The sequence below is a fragment of the Neovison vison genome, chromosome 7 (assembly GCF_020171115.1).
Source record: "Neovison vison isolate M4711 chromosome 7, ASM_NN_V1, whole genome shotgun sequence".
NCBI lineage: Eukaryota > Metazoa > Chordata > Mammalia > Carnivora > Mustelidae > Neogale > Neogale vison.
In genome coordinates this window covers 137,242,758-137,264,068 of record NC_058097.1, presented here as the reverse complement: position 1 = coordinate 137,264,068, position 21,311 = coordinate 137,242,758, and the positions used below count along the sequence as shown (strand labels likewise).

At 36.4% G+C, this 21,311-nt stretch overlaps 1 protein-coding gene across 2 annotated transcripts in view; it reads left to right on the top strand.

Moving 5' to 3' along the window:
- The window catches only part of TMEM135 (transmembrane protein 135), a 256,778-nt gene that overhangs the window by 10,527 nt on the left and 224,940 nt on the right, over positions 1–21,311 (top strand). For both annotated transcript variants that reach the window (XM_044258354.1, XM_044258353.1), the window contains exon 2: positions 19,929–20,056. In XM_044258354.1, the coding sequence (XP_044114289.1) occupies positions 20,034–20,056 (23 nt within the window). In that variant the 5' untranslated portion in view covers positions 19,929–20,033. The remainder of the gene's footprint in view (positions 1–19,928; positions 20,057–21,311) is intronic.

Below are 21,311 nucleotides of genomic sequence, written 5' to 3'. Positions count from 1 at the left end.
TCTGGCTGAATAGGCCCTTAAAAAAGGCTGAAGCACAAACGTATCCATAAAAAGGATAAAAAAGGGGCCCCTGGGTGGCTCAGAGGGTTAAAGCCTCTGCCTTCGGCTTAGGTCATGATCCCAGAGTCCTGGGATCAAGCCCCGCATTGGGCTCTCTCCTTGGCGGGGAGCCTCTCTCTGCCTGCCTCTCTGCCTACTTGTGATCTCTCTCTGTCGAAAAAATAAATAAAATCTTAAAAAAAAAAAAGGGATAAAAAAGTGTGGTAGGACTTTGATAATAGGTTTATAATATGCTTGTCAAATAATGGACTCTCTAACGAGTTCTATGCTAGGCGATAATTAGGGAATGGGAATTAATTAATTCAGTTAATTAATTAATTTAAGTGACTGCTTAACAAAGAGCTAAAGAAAAAGTTTTTGGAGACTCTTTTCAAAACATGTTGGTACAATTTCTTGCATTACTTGTGTGGTATGGTGATCGGAAGTATGTTTATATTTCTGAGGACTGTACTAGCCACATAGTAATTCATAATGGTAGTTGATACTTTTATGATTAGGGGTCTTAAAATATTTCATTATAGCATACTATCATATTAAAGATTTGTTTGCATCTCGACATGAGGTCAAACTTTAAAATTGTCTGTTGGTTTATCACTTATCTTAACTTTTTTCCTACTAATTGATTTCCTCTCAAAGAGTGTTGTCATTTGAGATTTTTTGTGTGTATTTTTTCCTTCATGTTTAATGTAAGTCTGTTTCATCTTGGGCAACAAGGAGTATAGCTGAAAACTATTCATTAATGAGCCTGATTCATTGATGAATCAAATTAGTATTTTCCATTGATATTACAAACTGTATATGATGCTCTCTTTCCTCATACTTAACACCTGAGGAGAATTAATAATAATTGAAGTGAATGAAAGCAGATTTTAAATAATTTGGCTTTTAGCTGCACTGGAAAATATTCGGTAAAATGAGTTTATGTGTGGAAAAATGAAAAGAAGGAAGAATGCTAGATCAAGTATCATTAGATTTGAGCAGGTTTCTTTTTTTAAAGAATGCTGAATTTACAGTGTTTTCAATTTATTACCATTTATTTCGTATAGTCTTTTGACTTATTACACATGTCACGTTGCATTGGCTTCTTGATTCTAACTAGATTTCAGCAGTTTGGATTGGGCTTTATCCAGTTTGGGAGTTGCCTCAAAGGATACCTTTGTGGCTATTGGCAGTAAGAAGGAGGTTGGTTCTGCTCAGTCGTGATTTCTTTCTTTCTTTCCTTTTTTTAAGATTTTATTTATTTATTTGACACAGAGACAGAGAGAGATCACAAGTAGGCAGAGAGGCAGGCAAAGAGAGAAGGGGAAGCAGGCTCCCCGCTGAGCAGAGAGCCCGATGCGGGGCTTGATCCAAGGACTCCAAGATCACGACCCAAGCTGAAGGCAGAGGCTTAACTTACTGAGCCACCCAGGCGCCCCTCAGTTGTGATTTCTAAACCTTGCAGAAAGTAGACATGGAGACCACCCCCCCACACACACACCTGTGTCTCAGAAACTCTCACGCACAGGGGTTGCTGAGTTCATCAGGATGATTACAGAGTGTGCTTATAGTTCCATTTGGAGCTTGTCCAGTGTTAATGTAACTATTTACTGAGTCTTCATTTTCTCCCACTCTTGCTTTCAGACCTTCTTATTAGAGATTGCCTGTAATGTGTCAGAAATTCAATGGTGGGGGAACAAGATGTACTTGGACATTAGGGTTAAGGGGGAAGATAAATGTACAAGAAATAGACAAGAAATTCTTTCAACTATGATAAGAAGTTGCTAACTGCTTTTAAGGAGTACAGGTTGTTTCTAGACTATGTTATAATAGGACAATCCCTTCTAGTATAGTGGGTTTGGAATGCTTTCTCAGTGAAGAGCTACAGTGAATATATGAATATATATTAAGTATATATATATTAGGCTTAACGTTTATAGCACAAAACCCAAATTTTACCATGAGGAAACTGAGAGAAATAAGAAGCAATTACTTCATAGAGAGTATTTAATGATTTTCTTAAATCCAATATCCTGGCCAAGAATTTGATTTCTTTCCTTTTGACTTTGACCCTTATTTAAACTTGAAGCCCAAGGCAATTATAAGGTATCTCAGACCATACAAACACCTTGATTACCAGATTTGCTGAGATTGAACCTCTCTTATAATAAAATCTGTATTTTAAATAAGGTAGACATTTTCAGTTACAAAAGATTACAGATGTCGTTACAAATATTAGAAAAGCTATTTTAACCTCTGTTTGTTTCACTCATCTAAAGGTAAATCAAGGATGTTTAGGACAAAATTGTGAGATCTGGGAGGTTAAGCATCTTCTTAAAGCTTTTTCTGTGCTCTTTTCTTTTTTTCTCATGGTTAAATTTGTGGTTAAGCCTTTTTTCTGGTTCAGGTAGATGATCAGGGTTATCCCATCAGAAAAATAGTAAGGGATGTTATATCTATCAAGTAGCTGAGGGGCTAATTAGTAAGGCTTCAGCATGAGTTAGTTTTAGAAATATGTGAGTACAAGTGCAGTTTAAACTTTTGGAGAATGGCTTTGTCTTCTGTGGATGGGATTTAATATATGAAGAAATGATAAGGCACTTTGGTATTTAGCTTGCACAATCCCCTGATAGCTGTGGGTTCTCTGGCTGAAATTGTCCCTATTTCTCTGGCTTGAGCTTTTTAAATTCTGTTTTAAGGATTCAATTCAGTATACCCAATATTCTTATTGGAGAGAATGGAATATGTGTGCATTCTTTCTCTTTTGCACCTGAATAAATTTCTTCAATGAGAAGTCTACTTTTAGAAGCTTTCTTCATTAATCAAGGTATTTCCTATTAGAGCCCATGATATTTGTACTTAAATATGCAGGAGATGATAGGGTATGAAAATTTTTTTGGCTTAAGGTTATAGTATTACATGGGAAATTATATTGGTAAGTGGAAGTAACAGGTAATGTGTATATTACCAAAAGTATTAGTATTACTTGGTTTGGAACATGGATTTAATGTATATAGGGCTCAATCTGAGTCTTGTTCTTGGTCATATTTTTTTCTCAATATTATATGTAAAGTATATATTTAGGTTTATCTTAAAGCTGATGTCAACTTCTATATATATTTCATTGTAGTCCTTTTATTGAGAGTAGAGATACTATGAGGCTTACTGGTCATCACCAATGCCTGATGATAAGATATTCATTACAGGAAGGCTTATAATAAATAGTTAAGGAAAACTTTTGAAGATTTGCTTGTATTCTCCAGCATATATTATTAACAAAGTTGTCCTAGATTTTTATTATTATTATTATTATTATTTTTTAATTTTATTTATTTATTTGACAGAGAGAAATCACAAGTAGGCAGAGAGGCAGAGAGAGAGAGAGGAGGAAGCAGGCTCCCCGCCGAGCAGAGGGCCCGATGCGGGACTCAATCCCAGGACCCCGAGATCATGACCCGAGCCGAAGGCAGCGGCTTAACCCACTGAGCCACCCAGGCGCCCCGATTTTTATTATTTTTTAATCTGGTTATCTGTACCTGATAAGACAGCATGTGTATGCATTGGGTGTAAATTACAAGATTGTAGTTTTTGTTTTGTTCTGTGATTTATAGTGTGACCCTCAGTTTCCTCATCCATAAATAGGTGATAAGCCTGTCTTAATTACTTCATGACTTGCTGTGGGAACATATGAGATAGTTCATATGTAAAAGCTTTGAAAACTGTAAAAAGATATGCTTTGGTTTGTTATGACACTTGGTTTCTTGTCTTTTTTTGTTTCTGGTATTTAAATTCAGCTTTTGTAGCTTATAGTTTTAATCTCAAAAAGTAAACATTTTGGAAGCAATTTAAATGTAATGCATTTGTCAGAGTTTTCCAGAAACACATAACCAAAAGGGTATGTATATATGTGAGTACACACACACACACACACACACACACACACACACACTTACTAAAAGGAATTGGCTCTCCCAGTTATGGAGGCTGAGAAGTCCCAGGATCTACAATTAGTAAGCTGGAGACACAGGAGAGAAAGCCTTTCATCAGGCTTGAGACCAAAGCGGGGGAGATGTTTTCTTTCTGAGTCTGAAAGTGGGAAAAGACTAATGCCCAGCTGAGGGAAGGCAGGAGGAGTTCCCTGTACTGAACTGCTTGGTTCTGTTCAGGTCTTCAGGTCATTAGATGAGGTCCACCCACCTGAGGAATCTGGTTTACTCAATCTGCTAAAAATGTTCATCTTATCTAGAAACAGCCTCACAGACACACCCAGAATGATGTTTGGCCAAACAAACTGGGCATTTTGTGGTCCAGTCAAGTTGACACATAACTAACCAGCACTTGAAGTATAAATTGATTTGTGCCAATAAAGTAATTCTACCTCCTTTATTCTAAATATTTTAAAAAATGAGGTCTTATTTTTTATATTTATTTGCTTATTTAAAGATTTTATTTATTTATTTGTTAGAGAGAGCGCGAGAGCTCAGACAGGGAGAGCGATAGTCAGAGCAGGCAGAGGGAGAAGCAGGCTCCCTCCTGAGCGAGGAGCCTAATGTTAGACTCAGTCCAAGACCTTGGGATCTTGACTTGAGCTGAAGGGAGACGCTTAACCCACTGAGCCATCCAGTTGTCCCTATTTATTTTATTTATTTTAAAGATTTATCTGTCTTGGAGAGAGTTCTCAGTGCAAATGAGTGGGGCTTCGAGGAGCAGAGGGAGAGAGAGGGGGAAACAAACTCCTTGCAGAGTGCTGAGCTCATCTCTTGACCCTGAGATCATGACCTGAGCTAACCGCGCAATGGACTGAGCCACCAGGCACCCGAGGTCTTATTTTTTCAAAAGGTTTTGAAATTTGTTAGAGACAAAATATAGGAACTCTTCTAACTGTGGATGAAGATCCCTCTCTAGTTTTGTTCATTGAAGTTCTGTTTTTTATTTTCAATCTCTTGGTGCTATGAAAATGTGGTTTAGTTTTGGTTCTCATGGGGACCGTGTAACTTCTCTTTTTTAACAGCTTTTCCCTGACCATGTAACACTTAGGTTATAGTGAACACTCCTCTAACATCTACTGATCCTGTTACCAATGGCTCCCTTACAGTCTCTAAGTCAGGAAATGAATGCGCAAAGCCTTGATGCATTCCTCAGCCAACTGCTCCATCCAGGGGAGTCCTGAGGGGTCTGGACAAATACAGAGCACAGCTCTGGGTTGAGCCAAGCTCTCAAGAGATGAGGTTTTGGAAAAGAGAAAGGGAGAAATTATTTTAGGTGCTGGCAGTGGGAGGGAGGTGTCAGGCTCAAGTCTTAAAAACCAACCTCTTTGGCCACACATAGAGATTTATTGAGAGAGATTGAGGGTGAGTGCATGCAAGAGAGCAGGCAGAGAGCACGTGATCATGGGTTGGGGTTAGCATGTATTCAGTGGTGACCCTGAGTGGGGAAGGGGATGGGTGGAGTGTGGTGTTCTAGGCATTCTATTGCTGTCAGGGCTTTTCTGATCTGTTTGGTGGTTGGAATGTTCCAGTTATTATAAAATGTCTTACTCAGTGACTCAAGAAAGTGTGATAAGAAATAACATGGTGGGTTTTAGTTAGAGCATGAATTAACTAGTCTTGTCTCTGATTTTAAATGTTGGGATCGACAGTTGAGCAACAGGGCTCACTGACAATTCTGTTATAAGAGAAGGCAGAACAGGGACTGAATTCGTGATTGCCATTTACTTATGTATTTATGTTTTTAAAAAGATTTTATTTATTTATTCGACAGAGAATTAGAGCGAGCCAAGTAGGCAGAGTGGCAGGCAGAGGGAGAGGAAGAAGCAGGCTCTCCACTGAGCAGGGAGCCCCATGTGAGGCTCAGTCCCAGGACCCTAGGATCATAACCTGAGCTGAAGGCAGCAGCCACGTCACCGACTAAGCCACCCAGGCGCCCCAGTCCCATTTATTTTTTTCAGACATTTACTTACTGGAGACAAGAATCTCTGCAAAATACTTAAACCTGCATAACACAAAAAGGAACTGGGGTTGGGGCAGGGAGTGATTGTGCAGAGTGAAGGAAACTAACATTTTAAGATTATACTCGGCTGGTTACTTAATATTTGTCATCTGATTCAAAAGTACTGACTTGTTGGAAGAAAGAAAGCAACATTAACTGCACAAGTGGCCGGTGCTGTTTTCCTCTGTTAGGATTCGTTCTTTTGACTTACTGACTTAGTGGTATTAATGTTGTGTTTCTGTTATCTTTCATCTTTTGCTCTGTGGACTGGGGATGTAGTTTCTACCTCTGGAGCCATCATCGTGCCTCATTTAGTCTTCCCCCAGGTTTGGTCACTGATTATATATATATCTATATATCTTTGACCATTTATCTCTTGATGGACACTTAGGTTGAATTTATTTCTTGGCTCTTGTGAATGATGCTGTAAAGAACATATATATATATTCACCCCAGTATATATACCCCACACTGATAGACACACGCACACACACACACACACACACAGAGATTTATGTGTGTGTGTGTGTGTGTACACCCCACATTTATCAATATCTTATTAGGTTATTTATATATCTCAATTGTGTTTTCCCTATATTTTTGTACCTTTTTCTTTCAGGATAGGCAGCCTGAATTCCTGTAGGGCATAGTAAGTCATAACTTTCTATTTGTAACATGCACTGTGGCGAAATGATACTTGTCCACATTTAGAATAGCCTGACTTCAGCATCAGGCATGGCAGTTTAGAGCATGGACTCTGGAGCCGCTTTCTGGAGTTCATTCCCTGTTCTGCTACTTAATTCGTTGTGTGACTTTGGGCAACATCATTTCTTTGTGCCTGTGTTTTCTTATTTTCTTATGAGAGAGGATAATGATCATGCCCATCTCATAGACTGCTGTGAAGACTAAGTGAGTTAACATTTGTATGGTGTTTAGAGCAGTTTGTTAAGAAAATAAATATTGTTAGTAAAATATTTAAAAAATGTAGGTTCATTATGCTGTTTTCTTTGAAGTAGTTATTCTCAATATGGGGTAATTTTGCCTTCTAGGAGACATTTGTCAATTCCTGTAGACATTTTTGGTTGTCACAGCTCATAACATGCTGCTGGCATTTAGAGAATAGAAGACAGGGATGCTCTAAACATCTTCTAATATATAGGATAGTCCTCCACAACAGCAAATAACCTGGTCCCCAATGTTGATAGTGTCAAGGTTGAGAGACCCTGCCTTAAATAAATCATTATTTGCTAGTGATTACTTAAAGAAAGATTAAATACATAAAACATGAAACCATCTCTTTGTTATTGTGAAGAATTAAAAAAAATTTTTTTATAAAGATTTTTTTTTTTTTTTAAATTTATTTGAGAGAGAGAGTGTGAGAGAGAGCATGAGCGAGGAGAAGGTCAGAGAGCGAAGCAGACTCCCCATGGAGCTGTGAGCCTGATGTGGGACTCGATCCCGGGACTCCAGGATCACGCCCTGAGCCGAAGGCAGTCGTCCAACCAACTGCGCCACCCAGGCGTCCCTTTTTATAAAGATTTTATTTATCTATTTGACAGAGAGCATGAGCAGGGAGAAGGGAGAAGCAGACTCCCCACTGAGCAGGTTGTTTAATGCCAGACTCCATCCCAGAACCCTGGGATCATGACCCAAGTTGAAGGCAGATGCTTAACAGACTGAACCATCCAGACATCCTTATCATGAAGAATTCTTATTTCCCAAAGGAACTAGATTTCTCAGCCCCTCTAGAAGTAGTCTTCTAGAAGAGTTAGTAGTCTTCTCTAGAAGAGAAGTGTCAACACTTCTAGAAGTGTTGGGCCTAAGAAAGACTGCTGAATTGGAGTTTGGTGCTAATAGGGCAAAGATCATGGAGTTGGCCACCTTGAGGGCCAGTTAGCTGTTTGTTCTGTTTGTTCTGTTCCATGGCCATAGACGGTAATCTGAATACTAGTCAGCCATCTCTATGATGAATGTGCTGCATTAATCACGTGGGGAAACAGACAAGGGAATATAAGTGAACAAAATTAAATGCCTACAGGTCTAATAGATGTTTAATAGTAATATTTTTATAAAGAGAAGCTCCTAAATTGGGGGCCCATAATTATAATTTTGCATTACACTTCAGTATATAGCCTTTGTGTTAGTCAGATTGGTTACCATACTTTTCCTGTGTAAACTAACCTTTTTTTTTTTTTTTTCCCTATGGCCTGTCCTTAATGCTGCCTCTGTTTTTTGGCAGAGGAGTGTTCATAAAGATATTCTCCTCTATTTTTTCTAGATACTTCACTGTTTATGTAATCTTCAAATTTAAGTCTATGATTCATTGCAAACTAATTTTTTTGTATAGTATGAGGCAGAGATCAAGGTTAATGTTCTGTTCTACACAGATATCCAGTTCCTCTAGTACTATTTATTTTTTAAAAAAGATACAATTTTAGAAGTGGGGGAAAAAGAACTCTTAGCGTCATTTGTTTTTAGTGTTGACCTTTAAATTTTATCTTTCAACAGGATGTTTTGATATACATAGTATTCTTCAACATGATGATTTTATATATATATATATACACACACACACACACCCCAAGTGAAATAATTACTATAGTCAAACTAATTAACATATCATCTCCTCACATTGATGAGAGCATATGAAATCTACTTTCTTAGCATGTTTCCAGTGTTCAGTATCATGTTATTAATAGTGGTCATTTTAAAAAAATATTTTATTTATTTTATTTGACAGACAGAGATCACAAGTAGGCAGAGAGGCAGGCAGAGAGAGAGGAGGAAGCAGGATCCCTGCTGAGCAGAGAGCCCAACGCGGGGCTCGATCCCAGGACCCTGAGATCATGACCTGAGCCGAAGACAGCAGCTTAATCCACTGAGCCACCCAGGCGCCCTTAACAGTGGTCATTATGCTGTGTGGTATATTCAATAGATTTATTTATCCTACATAACTGCAACTTTGTATGCTTTGACCATCATCCCATTTCTCCCTAGCCACTGGTAACCATTCTTCTGTGCTTTTCTGGGTTTGTTATTTTTAGAATTCACATGTAAGTGAATTGTCTTTCTGTTCCTGGCTTATTTCACTTAATGTAATGTCTCCATGCTCATTCTTGTTATCACAAATGACAGAATTGCCCTCCTTTAAGGCTTAGTCATTCCATTGTGTAAGTATACCACACTTTCTTTGACCATTTATCTATTGATGGACACTTAGGTTGAATTTATATCTTGGCTATTGTGAATGATGCTGTAAAGAACATGGGAGTGCAGATACCTCTTCAGGATACTGATTTCATTTACTTTTGGATATGTACCGAGAGGTGGGATTGTTGAATCATGTGGTATTCTATTTTTTAATTTTTTGAGGAACTTCCACAGTGTTTCCATACAGATTTACATTCCTACCAACAGTGTACAAGAATTCCCTTCTCTCCACTCCTTTAGCAGCACTTAACCACTTTTTTGTCTTTTGGATAAGAGCCACTATGACAGGTGCACAGTGGTATCTCATTGTGATTTAATTTTCATTTTCCTGGTTAGTGGTATTGAAAATATTTTTGTATACTTGTTGACCATTTGTGTATCTTCTTTTCAGAAATGTCTGTTTGACCCTTTTTTTTTTTTAAGTTTCTACTTAAATTCCTGTTAGTTAACATACAGTGTGATGTTAGTTTCAGGTGTTCAATATATTGATTTGACACTCCCTTACAATACCTGGTGCTCATCATAGCATACACTCCTTAATCTCCCATCACCTGTTTAACCCATTCCCCACCTAGCTCCCCTCTTATAACCATCAGTTTGTCTCTGTAGCTAAGAGTCTATTTCTTGGTTTGTCTCTCTTTCGCTCTTTATCCCTTTGCTCATTTCTTTTGTTTGTCCCTTTGTTCATTTCTTAAATTCCACGTATGAGTGGAACTTTAAACCACTTTTAATTTTTTTGTGTGTATGGTATAAGAAAGTGGGTCAGTTTCATTCTTTTACGTATTGCTGTCCAGTTTTCCCAACACTGTTTGTTGATGAGACTTTTTCCTATTGGATTCTTTCCTGCTTTGTTGAAGATTAGTTGACTGTATAATTATGGGTTTATTTCTGGGTTTTCTCTTCTGTTCTGTTGATCTCTGTGTCTGTGTTAGGCCCAGGACCATACAGTTATGATCACTCCAGCATTGAGATATAACTTGAAGTTTGGAATTGTGAAGCCTGCAGGTTTGCTTTTCTTTTCCAAGATTGTTTTCTCTAGGCAGCATTTTTTGGGTCTTGTTTGTTTTTAATTTAATTTTATTATTATTATTTTTAATTCATTTACCTACTCTGTGGTTTTGATAGTATTACTTAGTGTGTTTACATGTAAAACAATTATTAAGAGGAAGTACTTACTGTTGCTATTTTGTTCATTGTTTTCTGACTATTTTGTAGTTCCTTTGTTTCTCTCTTGCTGCTTTTCTTTGAGAGTTGATGACTTTTTTTTTTTTTTCCTTGTGGTGGCATGCTTTGATTTCTTTATTTTTCCTATATCAACTACAGGCTTTTGCTTTGTGGTTACCATGTGGCTAATATAAAACATATTTATAAACAGTCTATTTTAAGCTTCAATCACATACAAAATTGACAGCTTCAATCACATACAAAAACTACCCTTTACTTCTCATCTTCATTTTATGTTTTTTTTTTTTTTTTTAAGATTTTATTTATTTGACAGAGAGAAATCACAAGTAGATGGAGAGGCAGGCAGAGAGAGGGGGAAGCAGGCTCCCCGCTGAGCAGAGAGCCCGATGCGGGACTCGATCCCAGGACCCTGAGATCATGACCTGAGCCGAAGGCAGCGGCTTAACCCACTGAGCCACCCATGTTTTTTTAGTGACAATCTTTTTGTATTATGTATCTTTCAATATATTTTTATAGCTGTAGTTATTTTAAATACTTTATCTTTTGATCTTCATTTTAGAGTTAGTACTGTCAATACTTTTGAATTGGTACTGTCACAGCACCATGACAGCATTAAAATACCTGACTGTATATTTGTATGAATTTGATGATGCATTATCTTCACCAGTGAGTTTCATATTTTTCATAGGTTTTTATGATACTAATTAATGTCTTTGCATTTCAGCTTGAGGAACTGTTTTCTGCTTTTCCTGTAATACAGTTCTAGTGATGTTCTCTCTTACCTTTTGTTTTTTTGTGAAAGTTTTTATTTCATGTGCTGAAGGACAGCTTTGGCAAGTAAAGTATTCTTGGTTGGCATTTTTTTTCTTTCAGCAATTTGAATATATCATCCCACTCTCTTCTGGCCTGCAAGAATACTGCTAAGAAATTCACTTATTCTTTTGGGATTTTTCCGTATACAGTGATTTGCTTTTCTCTTACTGCTTTCACAATTCTCTTTGGTATACTTACAATGATGAGCACTAAGTAATGTATAGAATCATTGAATCACTTTAGTGTACACCTGAAATTAATATAACACTGTAGGGTAACTGTACTGGGATTAAAATAAAAAATTTTTTCTTTGACCTTTGAGAATTTGATTATGATGTGTCTAACTGAAAATTTCTTTATAGTCAATATAGTTGGGGTTCTTTGGGCTACTTGGTTCTGAATGTCTGTTTCCTTGTGTAAATTAGGGACGTTTTCAGTTATTGTTTCCTTAAGTAAGGTTTCTGTTTTTTTCTCTTTCTTAACTCATTCTGTGGTTCCCAGATGCTAATTTATTTGACTTGTTTTCCATAATCTTGTAGACTTCTTTCACTCTTTTTCAATCTTTTTTCTTTTTCTTTCTCCACCTGGGTAATTTCAAATGACCTGTCTTTGACCCCAGTGATTCTTTCTTCAGCTTGACCTAGTCTGTTGTTGAAGCTAACTATGGAATTTTTTTTAGTTTTTTCATTGTTTTCTTCAGCTCTAGAATTTTTTTTGTTTCTCCTCTCTCTCTTCCTCCCTCCCTACCCCCCTTCCTCCCTCCCTCCCTTTCTTTCTTTTCATTTTTGTTGAACTTCTCATTTTGGTCATGCATTATTTTCCTGATTTCATTTAGTTGTATTATTGTTCTGTTGTAGTTTACTGAGGTTTTTCAACATGACAATTTTGAATTCTTTGGTAGTTCCTGGATCTCTATCTTAGGATTGGTTACTGGTGTTTTATTTTGTTTCTTTGTTTTCCTGATTATTTGTATTCCTTGTGATTTAGTTTTGATGTGTGTGCATTTGAAGAAGTAGGCATCATTTCCAGTCTCCAAACTCTGGCTCCTGCAGCGAAAGCCCTTCACCGTGCAAACTATCCAGAGATTTTGGGTAGGTTTTTTAGTCAAGCCTGTGCATGGACTTGCTATTAAAGTCTTCAGGCAGATTGGTCTGGTGTTTTGGGGGTGAGTCTAGAGCCTAGGTTCACTGACGTGGGCCTTGTGCTTGGGCCTATTGGGGAGAGGCCTTGTGGCTTGGATGTTGGTGTTGGGCCTGGAGCTTTGGTCCCTGGAACAAATTTAGAGCCTGGTTTCTTGGAAGTTAGCCTGTTGCTGGGATGGGTCTTGAGCCTGAGTCTACAGTTGGTGTGGGTTGGCCTTGTACCTCACTTTACTAGGGCAGGCCTGGTTCTAAGATTGTGGTGAAGTTGGATGCTCACTTCACTCTTCTTTTATTGGGTGGGTGTCTCTCTCCACACTGGTTTGCCTGGGCTTGGAGATCAGGTAATACACATAATGTGAGATTGTCTTTCCTGCCCTTTTCGGTGTGTCTTTTCTTATTTCTGTGCTCTATCCATGTGTTATAATCTCTCACCTGGAATCCTTAGCTTTTGTGAAGCGATTTTCATGCATGGGTAGTTATTCAAATTGATGTTTCTGCAAGGGGTTGAGTGCTGGAAACTGCTATTCTGCCATTTGGCTGATGTCACTCCTGTCATTTAATTCAGTCTCTTTAATAAATGAGGAAACTGAAATCTAAAGAAATATATCTAAACAAGGATCTTTCATGGCAATTTTTAGTTGTAGAACTAAAATTAAAAATTGTATCTCGTGATTACTTTGTACTCCATCATGGTATTTATTTCTGTCTCTTGTTAGGTTATTTTTTCTATACTAATCCCCATTTCTCATACTTGTTCTCATATATGTTCATTTACACATATATCGTATGCTTATGGTAGAATGTCTGGAAAATACTCACAAACAGAAAGAAGAGTAAAATAATCTGTTGCCACAATTAGAAATAACCAATGTATGACATTCTCATGTTTGTTCCTTGTGTTTATTAAAAAAATAATGCTTTGTAGTCTACATTTTCACTGTATATGTTTTGGTTTATTTTTTCCTAGTCATTAAATAGTCTTCTAAAACTAGATTATATAACTAAAATAAACAGAGATTTACCATTTTAATCATAGTGCTATTATGTATCTGTATTTAGCTAAATTTAAGTATATTTGGAAAATTCCTAAGAATTACTTAGTGTGGAATTTGTTGGTCAAAACTTATGAACATTACAACATATTTTTTGCCATAAAAATATATGTATGAAGGTGCCTGTGAATGTCTGATAATGATTTTATATACATGGACATGTGCTGTTACTACCTGGTAGCATTTTTTTGTGAGATCAGTGTTTCCTAACCTTTTTTAACACAGTAGTATACCCAGGAGTGACAATAATTGTGTGCCACACTAGGGACAACTGAGATGTTTATTACTGTGCTCTGCAGCCGACTAGGCCTGACAACCCAAACTGTTGAGAGGATCAGTGTTTTAGCCACCTGTAAACCCTGGTTGGATGCTCTGGACTAGAGCTTAGTGATGATAAGGTCCTAGGTTATTTCTCATGTTTTGTGTAAGATTTTTCCTGTTTCTTGCAATAGTCTATATAGTTTGGTATACCAGTATTGCAAATATATACAATTTATCCACCTCATTGTTAATGGATATTTAGTTTTTGGAAGTATTTGTAATTACAGATGGTGCTATTAATATGACTTTTGGTGGAAATAAGCACTTCCTTCTTCTGAGTATATATACCCTAGGAGAGGAATTGCTGGATCATAGAATAAGTGTACATTTTATTTTGTTTAATAGTAAAGAAACTCTTCAGTTTTACACTTCTGCCAGCAGTATATGAAATTTTCAGTTTTTTTCATTCGCATCAGTACTTTGCATTATCAGTTCTTTTTATTTTAGTCATTTTGATGTCTGTGTATTCCTATTTCTTGATGCAATGAAGACTAATGCTGATAAGCATATTTCATTTACCTATTGACCATGTGGATGACTTTTTTTTTTTTAAATTGACCTTTTTATCTTGAGATGATTGTAGATTCTTATGCAGTTGTAAGAAATAATGGAGAGAGATTCCCTGTACTTTTTATTTGGTTTCTCCCAGTGGTGCTAAATGATAGTAAAATGTCACAACCAAAATACTGTCATTGACATAGTCAAGATATAGAACATCTCCATCACCAAAAGGATCCCTGAGGTTGCCCTTTTATAGCAATACCCAGTTCCTTCCTATATACCTCCCTCCTCTTAATCCCTGGGCCACCATTACTTTATTTCCATAATTTTGTCATTTCAAGAATGTTATATAAATGAAATCATGCATTATGCATTGTTTTGGGATTGCCCTTTTTTATTCATATTTTTTTATGAGATTCATCAAGATTGTTTCACGTATCACTCATTTATTCTTTTTCAGAGCTAAGTAGTTTCTCTTACATGGATATTCCACCAATTTTTTTTTTTTAATCATTCACTTCTTAAAAGACATATGGGTCCTTTCTGGGTTTCGACTATTAGATTAAAAAAAAAATTGCTAGAAACAATTGTGCACAGGTTTTGAACATACATTTTCAGTTCTCTAGGATGAACACCTTGGATGGTAGTTGCTGCATCATATGATAGTAGCTTATATTTTTTTTTTCAGGAAATTGTCAAATTGCTTTGCAAAATGACTGTACCATTTTGCATTCTCCTTCATAATGCATGAGTGATCCAATTTCTCTGTCTTTTTTGCCAGAATTTGGTGTTTTCAGTATTTTAAAATTTTAGCCATTCAGATGTTTGTATAGTGATAACTTATTGTGATTTTGATTTGCATTTCCTTAATGGTTAGTATGCTCATTTGCCATTTGCTCATCTTCAGTAAAATGTCTGTTCATATCTTTGCCACTTTATGCATAACTTTTTTACTGTTGACTTTTGAGATTTCCACATATATACTAGATTCTAGTCCTCTGCTGTATATGTAGTTTACAAGTATCTTCTCTCATTCTGTAGCTAGTCTTTTTATATTCTTAACATGTCTTTCAAAGAGAAAAGGTTTAAATTATGAAGTGTAATGTACAGTTTTTCCTTTTATGAATTATGCTTTTTAAAAAATTATTTATTTGACAGAGAGAGACATAGCAGGAGAGGATACAGAAGCCGGGTGAGTGGGAGAGGGAGAAGCAGACTTCCTGCTGAGCAAGGAGCCTGATACGGGTTCGATGTGGGGCTTGATCCCAGGACACTGGGATCGTGACCTGAGCAGAGGGCAGAGGCTTGATGACTGAGCCACCCAGGCGCCCCTGAATTATGTTTTGGTCTCATGTCTACAAACTCTTTGCCTAGCCTTAAATCCCTAAGATTTTGAATTTTTTCCCCCTAAGCTTTTATAATATATATTTTACATTTATGTCTGTAATCTATTTTCAATTAAATTTGTGTGAACTGTGAGAGTTAGATTGAGGTTGTTTTTTCATTTTTACTTTTTATTGTCTGGCTGTGGATATTCAGTTGCTCTAGCACCATTTGTTGAGAAGTCTTTAGTTGGAAGTATTTGTGTGGTTCTGTTTCTAGGTTCTCTGTTCTATTTCATTAACGTATTTGTATATTTCTCTGCCAATAACACAAAACCCAATTGCTCTTTGAATTTAATAAGTCTTAAAATTGGATAGCCTGATTTACTTTATTCTCTTTCCCAAGGTTGTTTTAGCTCTAATAATCTCCGTTTTTCTGAATAAATTTCAGGATAATTTTGCCTATATCTCTGCAAAAATCTTTCTGAGATGGTGATAGAAATTGTGTCACTTTGGGAAGAATTGACATGCTGAATCTTTTAGTCCAAAACATTTATTTAATCCATACTTTGCTTTCTTTCATCAGCATTGTGTAGTTTTGAGCATACAAATCCTATACAGGTAGATTTTTCTCTAAGTGTTGTATTTTTTTGATGATTTGTGAATGTTACTGTATTTTTAATTTTGGTATCTATATGTTGATTGCTCTTATATAGAAATACAGATGTTTTTTAAAAAGATATTTTATTTATTTGAGAGAAAGAGAACACGTGGTAGGGAGGGGCAAAGAGGGAGGGAAGGGGAGAGAGAGAAGTAGACTCCCCACCGAGCTGGAAGCCCAATGTAGGGCTTGATCTCAGTACCTGGAGATCATGACCTGAGCTGAAGGCAGACGCCCAACCAACTGAGCCATCCATGCGCCCCTACAGATGATTTTTGTATGTTTATCTATATCCTTTGCTCTTGCTGAACTGCCTTATTATTGTTGGTTGGTTTGTTTTTATTTTGTATATTGTTTGGGGTTTTCTATTTTTCTATGTTAGACAATCAGGTTATTTGCAAACAGGGATAATTTTGTTTCTTCCTTTATAGGAACAGAGGTTTTTTTTTTTTTTTTTTTTTTGGATATCTACTTGAATATATAACAGAGTAGCTGATTCTGCCCACTGTTAAGTCTAAAATGAAAGAGACATTGCATTCCAAAACCTGAAGATACTAGGAAACCATTAGAACTGATGATATGGTTGGGACACCTGGCCGGCTCAAGTTTGAGTCCCAGAGTCCCATGTTGGGTGTGCAAATTAATTTAAAAAGAAAAATAATTAAAAACAACAACAACAACAACAAAAAACCAATGAGATGGTTGTTGAGGATCAGGGAGTGATTGAAAATGACACCAACGTTTTGTTCCTGAGTAATTGGGTGGATGTAATAAGAGGGGGAAACTTACAAGTAAGAGCATTTTGGAGAAATGTAATGAGTTCTACTTTAGACATGCTGATTTTTTTAAATGCCTGTTGTACATATTTCTTGATATGACCAAGAAGGATGGATATTTGAAGTATGGATTAAGAATTTAGGCAAGAGGTTGGAGTTATAATTCCTACTGTGAGATGATAGCTGATGCCATGGGAGAGAGCATATGTGGAATGAGTAGCAATCTGAGGAAGAAATGCTAACAAAGGAAAAAGGATTTAGAGATAACAATGGGAAAATGAAAAGAATGCATTGTCACGGAAACCGTAGAAACCTCTGTGGTCAAAATTGCACCTGTTTGTCAAGATTTGTCTTAGAAAATTCAGTGATACTGGGTATTTACCCCAAAGATACAGATGTAGTGAAAAGAAGGGCCATCTGTACCCCGATGTTTATAGCAGCAATGGCCACGGTAGCCAAACTGTGGAAAGAACCAAGATGCCCTTCAGTGGACGAATGGATAAGGAAGATGTGGTCCATATACGCTATGAGTATTATGCCTCCATCAGAAAGGATGAATACCCAACTTTTGTAGCAACATGGACGGGACTGGAAGAGATTATGCTGAGTGAAATAAGTCAAGCAGAGAGAGTCAATTATATGGTTTCACTTATTTGCGGAGCATAACAAATAACATGGAGGACATGGGGAGATGGAGGAGAAGGGAGTTGAGGGAAATTGGAAGGGGAGATGAACCATGAGAGACTATGGACTCTGAGAAACAATCTGAGGGTTTTGAAGGGGTTGGGGGTGGGAGGTTGGGGGAACCATGTGGTGGGTATTATGGAGGGCAGGTATTGCATGGAGCACTGGGTGTGGTGTATAAACAATGAATTCTGTTATGCTGAAAAGAAATTAAAAAAAAAAAGAAAATTCAGTGATATCTTTCAGACATCATCACTTGCCCAGTCCCATCTCCTTTTAGTCATTCCCTAATATATATTTCTAAAGCAGTTTCTTTTTCCTCCTGTCTGGCATTTCACCATGTTATAGTTTCTTGTTGGTGTGTCTCTTTCTCTATCAAGATTTTATGTTCCTTGATGGCAGAGATTACATGATATTCATTATTGTTCTTTCTGTGTATGGCATAATTCTTAATAACAATTTGTTTAATTGAATGAAGTAGGAGATGATCAGTTTCAGGTTTCTAAGGGGTGGAGTACAAAAAAAACTGAGAAGAGGCCATTGGATTTGTTGATCATGGACCTTAGGAAAAGTGGTATCTGGGAGTGAATAGAGAGTTCTCTAGTCTTATTTCAAGTCAGTCCTGCCCTTTTTTTTTTTTTTTTAAAATAAAGATTTTATTTATTTATTTGACAGAGAGTGAGCACAGGCAGATAGAGTGGCAGGCAAAGGCAGAGGGAGAAGCAGGCTCCCTGCTGAGCAAGGAGCCCAATGCGGGGCTTGATCCCAGAAGGCTGGGATCATGACCTGAGCCTAAGGCAGCTGCCCAACCAACTGAGCCACCCAGGTGTCCCAGTCCTGCCCTTTCTTATACCTCCTACCTTATTCCCTAATTATGTGGTTTTAACTTTTGTCCCTTTGATACATTGTTTTATCATGATGGAAAAGTATTTTTTCCCTGTGGCCTGTGAAAATTCTATTTTTCCAGATATAACTCGTATCACTTTTGCAGTGAATCTGCTGCCTACTCCTGTATTAAACTCACTCTTTGATAAACTTCCAAGGTACTTCATGTTATAGTATTAAAACTTAGTCATTCTTGAATCTCTGTCCATATCTTATCATACCATGTTTTAATTCATATTCTGTTTATAACTTATAACATTTATAGTGTACTCGATACATACTTAGATCTCATGTCTTGATTTTTAAATATCATTACTAACTTATTTCAGAGCTTTTTTGGTTTGTTTTAATATTGAAACCTTTCTTTTAAATTCAGTTTACATACAAAAAGCACTGAAAACAAATATGTTTTCAAGCAAAATTTAAAAGATTAGATAGACTCGTTGTATGATACCTTTAGGAAATATTTTTGTTACTAACTTCTCTATAGGATTCTGTATACATCCTCTGTATAGGAACTTCTTCCTATTTCCCTATGCTGGTAACATTTGTGGTACCAGCAAACCTATTGTAGATTAGATTCTCAGTCTTTTTTTTTAAAATGGGCTCCAGGGGGCCAGAAATCATTAATTTTATTTTTTACTTTCTGTATTCATATCATGGTTTTGTCACACAGTAGTCATGTTTGAATAGCTGAATGAATTTCATTGGTTTCTATCACTGAACTTCTCTAATATCCAGGCCGATAATACCTGTAAAATATTTTTGTTTTGACATTCAGTTTCTATTTGAATTGTGCTTTTTTTTTTCCATTTAAAAAGTTTTTTCCATTATTCAGTTTAAAACTGTTCTCAAGATATTTTAGAATTTTTTTTTTTTTAAGATTTTATTTATTTATTTGTCAGAGAGAGAAGAGCGAGAGTGAGCACAGGCAGACAGAGTGGCAGGCAGAGGCAGAGGGAGAAGCAGGCTCCCCGCCAAGCAAGGAGCCCGATGTGGGACTCTATCCGAGGACGCTGGGATTCTGACCTGAGCTGAAGGCAGTTGCCCAACCAACTGAGCCACCCAGGCGTCCCTCAAGATATTTTAGATACTTATCACAACATTTGGAAGTTATTCTCAATGACCCATGTTTTAATTTCTTGGTGTTTTATTTACCCATTATATCTTTAATAAATTAAAGTGTCTTCTTTTTTGTCCCAGAAATTGTATTTTTAGAGAGGAACCAGTAAAATATCAGTTTTAACTTTATTTTTAAAATGTATGCTATTATCATTACCTTTCACCTAAGAACTAATTTAAGTGGGAAAAATTGGTTGAATTAAACAAAAAAGCCTTTCTCTTTCCAGATTGCAGCAATTCTCCGGAAACGAAAATTAGACTATTATTTACACAAACTACTCCCTGAGATCCTACAATCTGCTTCATTTCTGACTGCTAATGGGGCCTTGTATATGGCTTTCTTTTGCATTTTAAGGTTGGTACTCATAATCACCACTGGAGATTAATACAGATTCCTTTTTTGAAATTGAAACAAACGGATGTTTTTATAAATGTTGTGCAGGTCACTGCTTGTATATTTTTTCCTCCATCAAAGACATTTATTTATCTCAAAGAGAGCTTGTTAAACAAGGGGTTGTGGGCCTCTGGCCTAAAGATGTAATATAAACTTTAAAAATTATTGCAGTGACTATAGAGCAAAAGTGTTTTGGTGTGTCATGCATTTTCTGAGGCCTACTGTATTTACCAAGTTGTTGATTAGGATTTCTTAGCTTTTTAATTTCATGGATCAGGAATTCAGAGCACCCATCCATGATATAGGTGAGGTCCACATGCAGTGAGTAGACTTCAAAAGGACTATAAAATGCTTATGTTTACATATATAACAGTAAATTAACTTCTGGAATATCCTGTTGATGGAACTTTTGGTCCTGATTAAGTCTTATGATTACGTGTGTCACATGCTTCTTATGATTTAGATACAGCTGGAATTCAGTTTTTAGTGCTGTGATATACCTAACATGTTTATTATATATTTTCTTCTTATCTTTTTCCCCCTTGATTGTTGAAAATCCAAACTAATGTTTTTCTTAAAACTGTCAAAATACTGAATTTATATTTTTCTCATATTAGTGTGGCTCAGAGTAGTTCTGTAGGTGCATATTAACTACAGTTAAAAAGATAATTTTCATACGTCCTTTACAGATTTTTTCCCTCAGTACCTTAATATTTATAAACTTTTAAATTATGCAGAAAATAGTTGATAAGGTTTATACTACTGAAAAAAATTGTGCCTTTAACTTGAAACTCTGTCATATGTTCTCTGGAAAGTTTCTAATACTTGCTCACGCACTAAAAATAAAGTTCCAAGATAATTAGGTCTTAAAACATTGCAATAATCATAAGTTGCTATTGTAGCATATTTCTTTAAGTTCTGTGAACCTGTTTGGTTAAATTGTGGAAATGCAAAACACTTGCTGGATTTATAGTTATATTACTTAAAATAACATCTGTGGTCCTCCTGTAACTGTCTCCTTGAGTTATTTTTCTTTAATTTTTACATTCAACAACTTCTTAAGGCCTTTGTAGATTTTATGTGGAGGGGAAAAATCACTTCTGGTTTTCTCAGGCCAAAGATTTCTGATGTTCATTTTAGAAATACTAATGTTATATATGCTCTGTTGGTTTTCTAATTCTTCTAAAGCTAAGCTTCAGTTAAAAATACAATTTCA